Genomic DNA, 12,229 nt, shown 5'->3' on the forward strand with positions numbered 1-12,229 from the left:
TGAAGCAAAGCTCATATCTTCTCACAACCTATAGCTATCTCCAATTGGCAACCTGACCCCCCATAACCTCTTACCAGTACCACAGATAATACTACCCCCAATACGAACTTTTGTGAAAAAATACCTGAGTCTGTATCGATGATGTCTACCAACTGGAAAGCATGGGACGATGGACTGAGAGGCCTGGGAAGGTGTTGGGATGGTGAGTCTTCCTCTCCAAGTAGAAGTTTCCTGTAGGTAGATCTAGGATCAGCGTACCCTGCCCCAGTCCTAACCCTAACTGTTCAGGTGGAAATGGTTGAACCTTTAATCAGCATCTAGGGGTATTTCCTTGTTTTTCTGAGGAGTATGAAGTGGGTGGACCCTCATCAGAGGTGTTGACAAAGTCTGCACTGTCCAGACACTTCTGTCTCCATACACAGTCCCTCCTCCCCCTCTTTCACCTCTCTTCCCCTTTTTCCTTCGCTCCAGCCCTCACTAGCCCATGCATCAGGAGCTCTGGAGACTCCCAGTCCAGTCATCCTCCTCACAGACACAGGAAACATCATGGCCAACTGCAGCAGCGTCTCCAGACTCGTCCTCGTGGCCCTCCTCGGCCTCTGGGTAGCCACCCTCCACTCAGGTAAGCTCCCTGCCGGACAGTGTCTCTCCTGGTTTTCCTTGTATTAGCCATGGGAAGGAGTGTAATATATGATACATACGTCTATTTGGTCTTCACGTTTCGAATATCCCAAGTCTGAATGCATCATAAAAAAGTTCACGCTACAGTAAATGTATTTATTACAATGTTATGAGTGTGTTTAGACGTTGCCTTTAGACCTCACCGCAAGAGCACAAGGGTTGAAAAGATTGAAGGGGCAAGGGTAGAACACTGGTTTGGTTGTTTAGTCACCTGTAGAGATGTGGATTAGAAATAAGTGGGGTGTGCTTGTGAAAAACAGACTCAAGATTTGCCACCAGAGATGCAGGGGTTGTTGAAGATCATTTGTTGGAAAGTTGAAAGGCAAAAATATACTCCCTGCTTTTTCTTTTGCTCCAACAAGCACATCAACAAGTAGTCTAATATTATGTGCAATTTCAGTGACATTAAAATTTTATTCAAATCGACGTTCTACTTTATTTCAGTGGACAAATAATCAGAATATTCTAGTTTTTGTTTCTGAATGTTTCTCATTTGAGTGGGCATTGGGTAAGTATAGTCATATTTAGCTGTGCTCAAGGTGAGTGTGTGTACGTGTCATTTCCCCCCACTATTGACCTAGAGGCCCTGTTGCGAGAGGCCTTGCACTCTAAATGATGCAGTTGTTCGAGAAAAAGGACATTTAGAGACTGAAAGCTAGTCTTTGACAAACACGGTGACTCACTTGCTTTCATATATACCTCGTGTTTAGAACCTTTCTGAAACTGAATATTGGCTCAATCTGGATGTGGTTTCGCTCTGCCAGGTGTCGTCAACCTTTTCTATGTGCTTCTTTATAAGGTTTTGTCATTTTTTATAGAGAAAATTGTTAAATGTGAGAGGAGCTTATCAAAGTAAAGCTGACCGCTGACATTTTAATTACTTGCACTGATGAAATGGTTAAAAATGAGAGCAAGTACTTGGAATTTATTTGATGTCCCTCTTAAGTGTAAGAGTTGTTTTTTTTACAAGAACCCTCTGTGCGTGTGGTCTTCCAGCGAATCTGCTGATTCTGTATGTTGATCAGCAGGAAGTCTCACCCTCTCGTTTAGTTTTTCTCTTTCAATCTTTCTCCCTCCTTTGCTTTCTCAATTTCTCATTTTCTCTCCCTCCATTTCTCTGTCTCTAGCTCTATATCCCTCCCATTTCTTTCTGTCTATTTTTCTTTCTAGTTCTCTCTCGGTTTACCTCTTCCTCTCTGTTTACTTCTCTCTTTCTTTCTTCAATTCGCTCTCGTTCTCCTACTCTCACACCTAAGTGATAAGCCAAAGGCGAGGCATGGGAATGAAGGGGATTTCACAAAGCCAGGGATTGTGAGGGCCTTAGTGCTGCTTTCCTAAGGCCCTACGGGTCAGGGCAAGGGTTAAAGCCATAGCATGCCACTTTTTCCTCCAAACAATGACCTGTACACAACTGTCAGTAAGCAGTGACAGCAGTGCGCTTGAGACGTCAATGTCTTGTCGGAGAGTCTAACGCTAGAATGATAGTTACACACCTGAAGGATTTTTAGGTTGAGCTGGTTGGTTTGATGAAGTCTTCCTCGAAACGGTGACCTGTACAACACTTGCTTGGCATGCCCTGGACAATGTTTTTTATTTAACCTTTATTTAACTAGGCAAGTCAGTTAAGAACAAATTCTTATTTTCAATGATGGCCAAGGAACAGTGGGTTAACTGCCTCGTTCAGGGGCAGAACGACAGATTTGTACCTTGTCAGCTCGGGGATTCGATCTTGCAACCTTCTGGTTACTAGTCCAACGCTCTAACCACTAGGCTACCCTGCCGTCCCGTTTTTGTGACCAGGCTGAGCTTTTGACATCAATGTCATGCCGGAGAATGTAGCGCGAGGGTGGCGTTGTCTATCGCTAGAATGATTTGTTACACACCTGTATCATCGTAGGATGAGCTGGATGGTTTGATAAAGAGAGGTTTTGTAGACAAGTGTTGAGGTGTTACTGAGCTCACCGTTTCTTTGATCTATGTTTACATGATCATAATTTTCAGTTTTGCATTTCAACTTGGAACCTTGTGCATTCTCCTTTTTTAAATGGCACTTCCATTTATGATTTGTTCTTTTGATAATTTTGTATTTCCTGTACCAATGATATGTCTATGGTCTCACAAGCATAAGATTCAGTATCAGCACCACCACAATCTGTATTTGACAATCTCAAAGATAACCCATGATCTCGTTTTGCACCCACATGACTTCTATCATGGCCGGAACAAGCTGCTTACTAAACCGTTTCCACCAAAATCTTCCTTTTCTCATTTTTATTTCTGCTCTAACTCATGGCCTATCCAGGTCGTTCTTCTCCTAGGGATCATGAACAAAAGAAGACGAGGAAAGAAAACAGTTTAACAGTATTTGGACCCAAACAAAAGTACTCCTGTTCTCCAGAGACCCAAGCCCTCATCTCTTAGTGGTCACGGAAGGGATGTAGATAAGGACAGAAAGCTGTTTCGAATTGTTTGGACGCAGCCATAGTACACTGCCTCCGTACTAACCTCCCAGAGACCTCATCTGTGTTTCAAGTTGTATTAGTCGTATGTACAGTTGAAGTCGGAAGTTTACGTACACTGAGGTTGGAGTCATTAAAACTCATTTTTCAACCACTCCACAAATTTCTTGTTAACAAACTATAGTTTTGGCAAGTCGGTTAGGACATCTACTTTGTCATTTTTCCAACAATTGTTTACAGACAGATTATTTCACTTATAATTCACTGTATCACAATTACAGTGGGTCAGAAGTTTACATACACTAAGTTGACTGTGCCTTTAAAAAGCTTAGAAAATTCCATAAAATGATGTCATGGCTTTAGAAGCTTCTGATAGGCTAATTGACATCATTTGAGTCAATTGGAGGTGTACCTATGGCTGTATTTCAAGGCCTACCTTCAAACTCAGTGCCTCTTTACTTGACATCATGGGAAAATCAAAAGAATTTAGCAAAGACATCAGGAAAAACAATTGTAGACCTCCACAAGTCTGGTTCATCCTTGGGAGCAATTTCCAAACGTCTGAAGGTACCACGTTCATCTGTACAAACAATAGTGCGCAAGTATAAACACCATGGGACCATGCAGCCGTCATACCGCTCAGGAAGGAGACGTGTTCTGTCTCCTATAATTAATTTTTTAAAAGTGCAAATCAATCCCAGAACAACAGCAAAGGACCTTGTGAAGATGCTGGTGGAAATGGGTACAAAAGTATCTATATCCACAGTAAAACAAGTCCTATAGCGACATAACCTGAAAGGCTGCTCAGCAAGGAAGAAGGCACTGCTCCAAAACCACCATAAAAATAAAAAAAAGCCAGACTGCAGTTTGCAACTGCACATGGGGACAAAGATTGTACTTTTTGGAGAAATGTCCTCTGGTCTGATGAAACAAAAAAGGAACTGTTTGGCTATAATGACCATTGTTATGTTTGGAGGAAATGGGGAGGCTTGCAAGCCGAAGAACACCATCCCAACCGTGAAGTACGGGGGTGGCAACATCATGTTGTGGGGGTGCTTTGCTGCAGGAGGGACTGGTGCACTTCACAAAATAGATGGCATCATGAGGTTGGAAAATGATGTGGATATATTGAAGCAACATCTCAAGACATCAGTCAGGAAGTTAAAGCTTGGTCACAAATGGGACTTCCAAATGGGCAATGGCCCCAAGCATACTTCCAAAGTTGTGGCAAAACGGCTTAAGGACAACAAAGTCAAGATATTGGAGTGGCCATCACAAAGCTCTGACCTCAATCCTGTAGAACATTTGTGGGCAGAACTGAAAAAGCGTATGCGAGCAAGGAGGCCTACAAAACTGACTCAGTTACACCAGCTCTGTCAGGAGGAATGAGTCAAAATTCACCCAACTTATTGTGGGAAGCTTGTGGAAGGCTACCCGTATTGTTTCTCCCATGTTAAACAATTTAAAGGCAATGCTACCAAATACTAATTGAGTATGGAAACTTCTGACCTACTGGGAATGTAATGAAAGAAAGAAAAGCTGAAATAAATCATTTTCTCTACTATTATTCTGACATTTCTCATTCTTAAAATAAAGTGGTGATCCTAACTGAAGTAAGACAGGGATTTTTTCCTAGGATTAAATGTCAGGAATTGGGAAACTGAGTTTAAATGTATTTGGCTAAGGTGTATGTAAACTTCCCGACTTCAACTGTACAGGATACACATGGTATACATAGTCCAATTACATGCTTAGTTCCTTCTCAACAATACAACAACAATAAGAAATAGTAAAAATAATATGAACACAAGGTAAATGGCTCAGTAGAATATAATACATTTTTTAGCGTAAGTATAATACAGAAAGGCAGCATAATACAGGAAGGCACAATTAATAGTCCAATATTTAGACTATAATGTATTTATAGTCCAGTGATCACTGAAGTAAAGTACACAAGAAAAGGAAGCTGTTTTACAGTAATGGGACCCAGCCATAGTACACCTTCCTGGCCAACTTGTGGCCTTCACCTGCCTACAGGTCTGCTATAAATTCTGAACCTCACAAACAAACAGGATATTTGTAGCTATCGCCCTGGGATTTGTCAGAAGGTGTGTGGAGGAAGGTGGAGCAAACCCCACCTGGGAGGCAGTCAAAGAGGTGAGGCGAGGACACGGGCACAGGCAATGCCCCTTTTGGAGGTGGGCACAGCCGCAGGACCAGGTGCCCGGGCGGTGTGGTGTTCACATACGCCCGTTTGCAAGCTCTGTCATCTCTCTGGGCCGTGTGAAATCCTGACTGGACTGGAGAGGTCAAAGCCACCAACGTCTGTCTTTGTTTTTAGTGTCTGAGATCAGCCTTTTCCTAATGTCTGTGTCTGTGTCTATGTCACACTACAGTAGCTCACAGGGACAAGAGGCACATAAGACTGAGATGGCACGTTCCATCATCATGGGTTTTCAGTGAGCTAGACTTCGAATGTGAGGCAGATTAGCTGTGTAGTTTAGTGGAGTTTGGACCTGTTCCTCTGGGCGAATGAGACATGGAGGGATGCCCTAACTTAACTGCAAAACCATGTATATGTTCACATATTGTCAATGAGTGACAGAGAGCCTATGGGCTCACTCATACTAGATGTGATACCCATGTTTTTTTTATATTTTTTTATCCCCTTTTCTCCCCAATTTTCGTGGTATCCAATCGCTAGTAATTACTATCTTGTCTCATCGCTACAACTCCCGTACGGGCTCGGGAGAGACGAAGGTCGAAAGCCATGCGTCCTCCGAAGCACAACCCAACCAAGCCGCACTGCTTCTTAACACAGCGCGCCTCCAACCCAGAAGTCAGCCGCACCAATGTGTCGGAGGAAACACCGTGCACCTGGCCCCCTTGGTTAGCGCGCACTGCGCCCGGCCCGCCACAGGAGTCGCTGGAGCGCGATGAGACAAGGATATCCCTACCGGCCAAACCCTCCCTAACCAGGACGACGCTAGCCCAATTGTGCGTCGCCCCACGGACCTCCCGGTCGCGGCCGGTTGCGACAGAGCCTGGGCGCGAACCCAGAGACTCTGGTGGCGCAGCTAGCACTGCGATGCAGTGCCCTAGACCACTGTGCCACCCGGGAGGCCCCGTGATACCCATGTTAGTGTCTTGTCACAGATTGGTTGTGTGTAGACCCAGGTAGAAGAGTTTGGTAGACTGGTATTACCTGAAACTGGTAGTGAGAACACCTTTGGAAACTGCGTCATGAGAATAGATGAAGCTCAGTGTTGATCTGTGGAAGATGAAAGACAGAGGATTCAGCTGGTCAACGGTAGCACTGCGGTCAAATCTGGGAGCCATTACTGGAAATTACGAAGAAGCAAATTTCTCCTGCCCTCCTTGATGAGGCAAACAAACACCAACGGAAAAAACATCACAGCGCTTTTTTCTCTCCCCGTCCTCATTAAACAAAGCTGTCCAAGGAGGCACAGCCTTTTTACACACACACACAGACTATTTGATAAACATCCTTGTTTGACGTCCAGTGCCCGGCCATTCTAGGGGCTGACGCTACTGTAGGTTTGGGGCTGGCTGGCCGTTACCGGTTGGAGCCTGCCTCTACTGCAGCCGCCCTCCCTGAACGCACAAGTTGCCTTTTGTGCCATGGGCTGAAGGCCTCATTGATGGCAGGGCTGGCCAGAGGCCCAGGGCTCTGTACCTGCAGCCAGCCCCTGCACAGGAAGCCACATGCTAACACAAGTCAACACACGCAGCAAAAATACTCACCCCACCCACTTGCCCGGCCTGTACCCCCGCCTGGGTAAAGGCCGCAGTACACAGGCCATCACTGAACTCTGAAAATCTCCCAACCAACCATTCCCACTCACCATAGCTAATACCTTTTATTTGATCATCTTGAAAATACACAACCAAACGTATCAGTTCAAAAGATTGTCTATGTACAGACCGGAGTACAAAGGCCAGCACCAACAGGGTTATCTATCACGAGTTTGTGTGTGGTGTTGGAATTATAAGTCGTAATGATGGGCCGCAATGGACATATTGTTGGACATTATTCTGTATTTATCGTTGATAGTTGGAATTCTCTTCCCCATAAGAACGTTCAATCTTTTGAAGTGATGTGTTTGGTTATGTGTATTTTCAAGATAAAACTTATTAGCTATGGTGAGTGGGAATGTTTGGTTGGGAGATTTTCAGAGTTCAGTAAGGTTATGAAGTTTAGAGTGGGTGTCTTCATAGCTGGAAGGTAAATATGTCTGTTGTAAATAGCCTAGGTGTAAATATGTTTGTATGGTTTTGTTGGTATGTGAAGCGTGAGCTTGGGTAGGTTGAGTCAGTGAGTGAATGGGTGGGCTTGTGTGTGCATCATACATGCGTGTGTGTGTGTGTGTGTGGACGGTTTGTTTTTCTTTGGTGATTGGGATCGAATTTTCCCCGTTCCGTAGATTCACAAAAGCAAGGTCGCTCAGCTGTGCGATTTGAAGGGGAACGGTGGTTTACAGTTAGCTGGCGTTCTAAATCCTAGTGTTTCCATTCCCCTTTAACACAAGCCATCGAGGACACAGTGTTTCTCAGATCTTTGGAGAGAATCATGTCGCAGTTTAGTCAATTTAATTGGCCGTATCCAGAATCCACTCTTAGTACTCTTGAGCCTTCCCTTCTCCTGGGGTAGCGTGAGAGACAGCTTTTTTTAAGAGATCGGGATTCCATGGGTACTATGAAGGTGTGAAAAGTCACGTACCACCTCAATGCTAGGACCTGTGGAATGTAGGTGAGAGGAGTGAGAGACGCAGGAGAGACTGAGGAGAGAGGGGAGATGGAGGGTGGAGAGAAGAGCGAGGTGTGCGGAGGAGTTGAGCGAGCACACAGTGGAGGCTACCTGTACTGTGTACAGATAGTGCTGATCCCCTACAAAGACTTCCTTTCAGGGTCTAAGGCTGCTAGCAGAGCAGCACAGAAAAGCTATTAGTTGTTCCACCAATTCTGTGCCTTTTGAGAAGTGTAAAAGGGTTAAAAAAAGAAACTTAATTTCACCTCATTTTAATATTCTGTCATAGAGCACATGTTCACCTTCATAAGAAATGTTATCCCTTTTCAAGAGGTTAAATAATACAATTACAGTAGTAAGTGCCAAATAAAGTAACAGGGTTGACTCTTTGTTTCTTAAATCCCCCTGTGACAGTGGGAATGGAAGCTTGTGTGCAACAGGGAGTGGCAAATTAATGCAAGCTTCACAAACCAAATGACTTTGTTAACATTTTTCCAGCCTGTCTATCTATGGGTAACAGGGTTGACTTGTTGTTCTAGAACCGCTCAGTTTTCCACCACAAAACACCAGGAAATGGTAGAACCAGCTCATCTGAAATCAATCTTCCGAAATGACTTTTGTCAAAGCAACACAATAACTAGAGCTTTACAATGATGGTGAAACTTGGAGTCATTTTGGGATTAAGTAGGTCAAAAATCTTCCTCGAAGTGATAGGGTTGAAGAGGGACTTGTCCAAATGCAGATTTATTGAATTTTCCGTGGTCTATAAAAGGGCACGCCATTTAATATCATGAATTTAAATATTCATGCACAATTTCTACTTAAAATATCAGACGCAAATCATAGGCACTATTTCGTGGAATGAACCACTAGCTTAGCCTCTTTCCACTGCAGCGTCAAAGACTAGGGCTAACATGTAGCTCTGTAAGTACTCTAGCTTACATTCACAGCTCTGTCCCTCACATTAGCAGCTGCCAAACCAGCAAAGCTACTCCTTAGACAAACTATTACGTGTAGTATAACGTTTGTCATATTTTCAGTTCACACTTTTACCTCGGGGTTGTTTTTTTATGTAACTAAAAGTATCTGAATAGCTGAAACTGAAAGTGTAGGGAGTTGCATGTATGACTGAGCTTGTTGTGTTATCCTCAGTGAAATGTTTTGTTTAACCAGTTAGTCCCATTGAGGTCAGAATGTCTGTTTTCCAATGGACTCATGTTTCCCACACTTTTGCACTACAAATATGTACAAAATGCTACATTTAAACAGTTATAGACTCTTTAACTATTTGAACGAGCCCAAATTGTAAACACACACACACACTGTTGCACTGCTGTTGTTCACAGAGACTGTGGCAGACCCCACACCCACTTTACAAGGAGACAACCAGGACACGCTGTCCGGAGAGGGGGCATATGAAGTCACCACCAAAGACCCCTTCCAGGATATGACAGAGAGTGTGTTGACCTTCGAATACGAGGACACCACCCACTCACAGGCCGTGGACGAGGAGGAAAGTGAGACATTTCCCATCACCAGTTAAATAATATAGAAATGTTATTAATATAAAGAATATGGGTTATACCCAGAGGATTTAGAAAACAGTATATTCCGCAAACATTTGCACGTGAAGAGCCATTGGCCAAAGCTCACTGGTGGGGTTATTTGTGTCTGTAAATCCACACCACAACCCCTGAATTGGTAAACCACACCATTGTAAAGTGTATCGAGTCTGTGATGATGCATTTTAAATCAAATTCGACCTTGTCTTGACAATCCTGCTTTCTACTCGAGTGTCAGGTTGGTGGCCTAACCTCTGACCTTTGCTCGTTGTGTGTTCTCTGTGTGCCTCTGTATCCAGGTGTTCTGGGCCCTGGCGCCATCACAGCCATCGTCATCGCAGTCGTCCTGGGGGCTTCAGTCCTCCTCGCCCTCATCGTCATCACACTCAGGAAGTTTACTGCTTCCTAGAGCCACTTCCTCTTTCTTTCAATCTCTCTTTCACTTTGTCACTTCCATTCATCTATCTTTATTGTTTTTCCCATTCTCTAAATGTTCTCACGTTCCCTCCGTTTCCCTTATACACACATATTGTGAAAGTGAAACCCTCTACAACCTTGGATGCTATAATGGTATGTGGCAGGTCCCTTTGGCCTTGAAGAGCAACTGACAATGAAATACCTTCAGACTCTAGCTACTATAATCATGCTGTTCTTGTTGGCGCACATGTCCACTATTACATTGTCAATTGGAGGCTATGTGAAAATGTACCTTAAGTGGAAGTTAGAATTTGCCCCTAAGAGGACATTAGAGACTGGCAGGTTCTTCCAGTGTAAAGTCATAGCTCTAATACGATTGAATAGTGAAAAATAAAATCCCTTTTTATTTACTTTACTTGTAATGATCTGTAGTTGATAATTGTGTGCCCAAATGTTTTGTCGAGCTTTGATTTGTTTTTGCTGATTTTTGTAGAAGTAATTTTTTCCTGACGGTTATGTTGTGTGTTGCTGTATCCTGTCTGTCTGTCTGTCTGTCTTTGTGTATGAACGGGTGTGATGAGTGTCTTTGTGAAGATGAATCCACCATGTTCATTACGTTGCTGAGTGCCTACTCATTTGGTTAAAAGTGAAGTGTTATTAACAGTAGAATGAAAAATGAAATGATTTACCAAATGTACTATACAGAATTCACTTATATGATCAAATGTTATTTTGAATGATCATATCTCATGAGAGAATATTTTCACAATGCACACAATGTGCTACCTTTTATTGGCAAGTAGTTTTTATTTATTTAAGAAACGTTTGCCATTTTCCATTGGAACGAACATATTGATAGTGACCCAAAACTATAATATTTTAAGATGAAAATGCTGGCGTCGTCAATAAATAAACAGGGTAATTTGTTTGTTTTTACCTGCAAAGCAAATATTAACCTTGCGTATAAAATGACAGAATGGCTGTTGTGTTTGTGTGTTTGATGTGTTTTTGGGGGGGATTGATGGGAAGCATTGTATAATATTTTCGATTTTCTCTGTATTACTCTTGCGTTTTACCAATCAACTAACTAATGCTTATGTAAAACAAATATTCTTTAAGGTAATATCACCTGTTTGAACTATGTTTTATATTGTATAAATCACTTCCTACAACCAAATATTAGTCTGGTCATTTATTTAAAATGTTTATGGGTAATATACTGGTACACTAAGTTTATCAGTAAGGCAGAATAGAGGGCTTCATTCATCCAATCATAATACAAACAGGTGGTGTCAAGTTATTGTGTTGGACTGACACAATACCCACTGACGAGTGGAAGTCACTCACTCACAGGTGCCGGATGTGCTAGTCAGCAGCACATGTTTGACTCTTAGCGAAACTGGAACAAATGAGTCATGGGAGCACAATAAAAATGTTAAACTTCCATCATTGTTCCAGATTAGAACTGTCTCTATGGGTTCTGGTTTGGAAAAGACCCATGTCATCAGGAACATGGAAATATAATCAATTGTATATGATCAGGACACAGACAAGGATCAAAGGTTAGAATGGCACACCAGTTGCTCCTCAAAAGGGAAATAGTAATGGTTTATCATTCAAAGTCAACCAGTGGTAAAGTTGAGCAGTGGAACAGGAGAGATTGACTTTGTCACTACTTGTATTTATGAGCGGTATTGACATGTTGAATGTACCGAGCTGTCTGTTTGAATTACTGCCACACAGCTCGGACACCCATGCATACCCCACAAGACATGCCACCAAAGGTCTCTTCACAGTCCCCAAGTCCAGAACTGACTATGGGAGGCGCACAGTACTGCATAGAGCCATGACTTCATGGAACTCTACTCCACATCAAGTAACTGACGCAAGCAGTAAAATTAGATTTAAAAAACAAACCTTATGGAACAGCGGGGACTGTGATGCAACACAAACATAGGCACAGACACACACACAATAGCATACGCACTATACACACGTACACATGGATTTAGTACTGTGGTAGTGTTGGAGTAGGGGCCTGAGGGCACACAGTGTGTTGTGAAATCTGTGAATGTATTCTGTTTTTAAAATTGAAAAACTTAATTTGGCTGGATCCATAATAAATACAACATTCCACTAGGGGGAGTAAAAGCACATTTATTTCCCTGTAAAAACATTGAAGTTATCTTGATCAAAATCGGGTGCTTCCTCAAAGTTGTCATAAGAAAGTTGATATGGTGCGGTATGTTCTATATAGCTCATATCACTGTAGCTTCTACATCTGCATCGCTCGCTGTTTGGGGTTCTAGGCTGGGTTTCTGTATAGCACTTTTTGACATCGG

The 12,229-nt window shown here is 42.8% G+C and overlaps 1 protein-coding gene across 1 annotated transcript; it reads left to right on the forward strand.

The window, feature by feature from the left end:
* The first annotated feature begins 413 nt into the window (after nucleotides 1–413).
* Nucleotides 414–11,064, forward strand: LOC139550912 (protein SNORC-like). The gene is made up of 3 exons (XM_071362177.1): nucleotides 414–622; nucleotides 9,255–9,425; nucleotides 9,770–11,064. The coding sequence occupies exons 1-3, from the start codon at nucleotides 547–549 to the stop codon at nucleotides 9,877–9,879; spliced, it is 357 nt and encodes a 118-aa protein (XP_071218278.1). The 5' UTR covers nucleotides 414–546; the 3' UTR covers nucleotides 9,880–11,064.
* Nucleotides 11,065–12,229: the final 1,165 nt, after the last annotated feature.

Source organism: Salvelinus alpinus, chromosome 23, assembly GCF_045679555.1.
Source record: "Salvelinus alpinus chromosome 23, SLU_Salpinus.1, whole genome shotgun sequence".
Classification (NCBI taxonomy): Eukaryota; Metazoa; Chordata; class Actinopteri; order Salmoniformes; family Salmonidae; genus Salvelinus; species Salvelinus alpinus.

Excerpts from the sequence above, each read along its gene's own strand:
- LOC139550912 (XM_071362177.1), top strand. The coding sequence starts at position 547 with ATGGCCAACTGCAGCAGCGTCTCCAGACTCGTCCTCGTGGCCCTCCTC. Across the intron at positions 623-9,254 it reads GGTAGCCACCCTCCACTCAG|AGACTGTGGCAGACCCCACA; the intron begins GTAAGCTCCCTG and ends TGTTGTTCACAG. Across the intron at positions 9,426-9,769 it reads GGCCGTGGACGAGGAGGAAA|GTGTTCTGGGCCCTGGCGCC; the intron begins GTGAGACATTTC and ends CTCTGTATCCAG.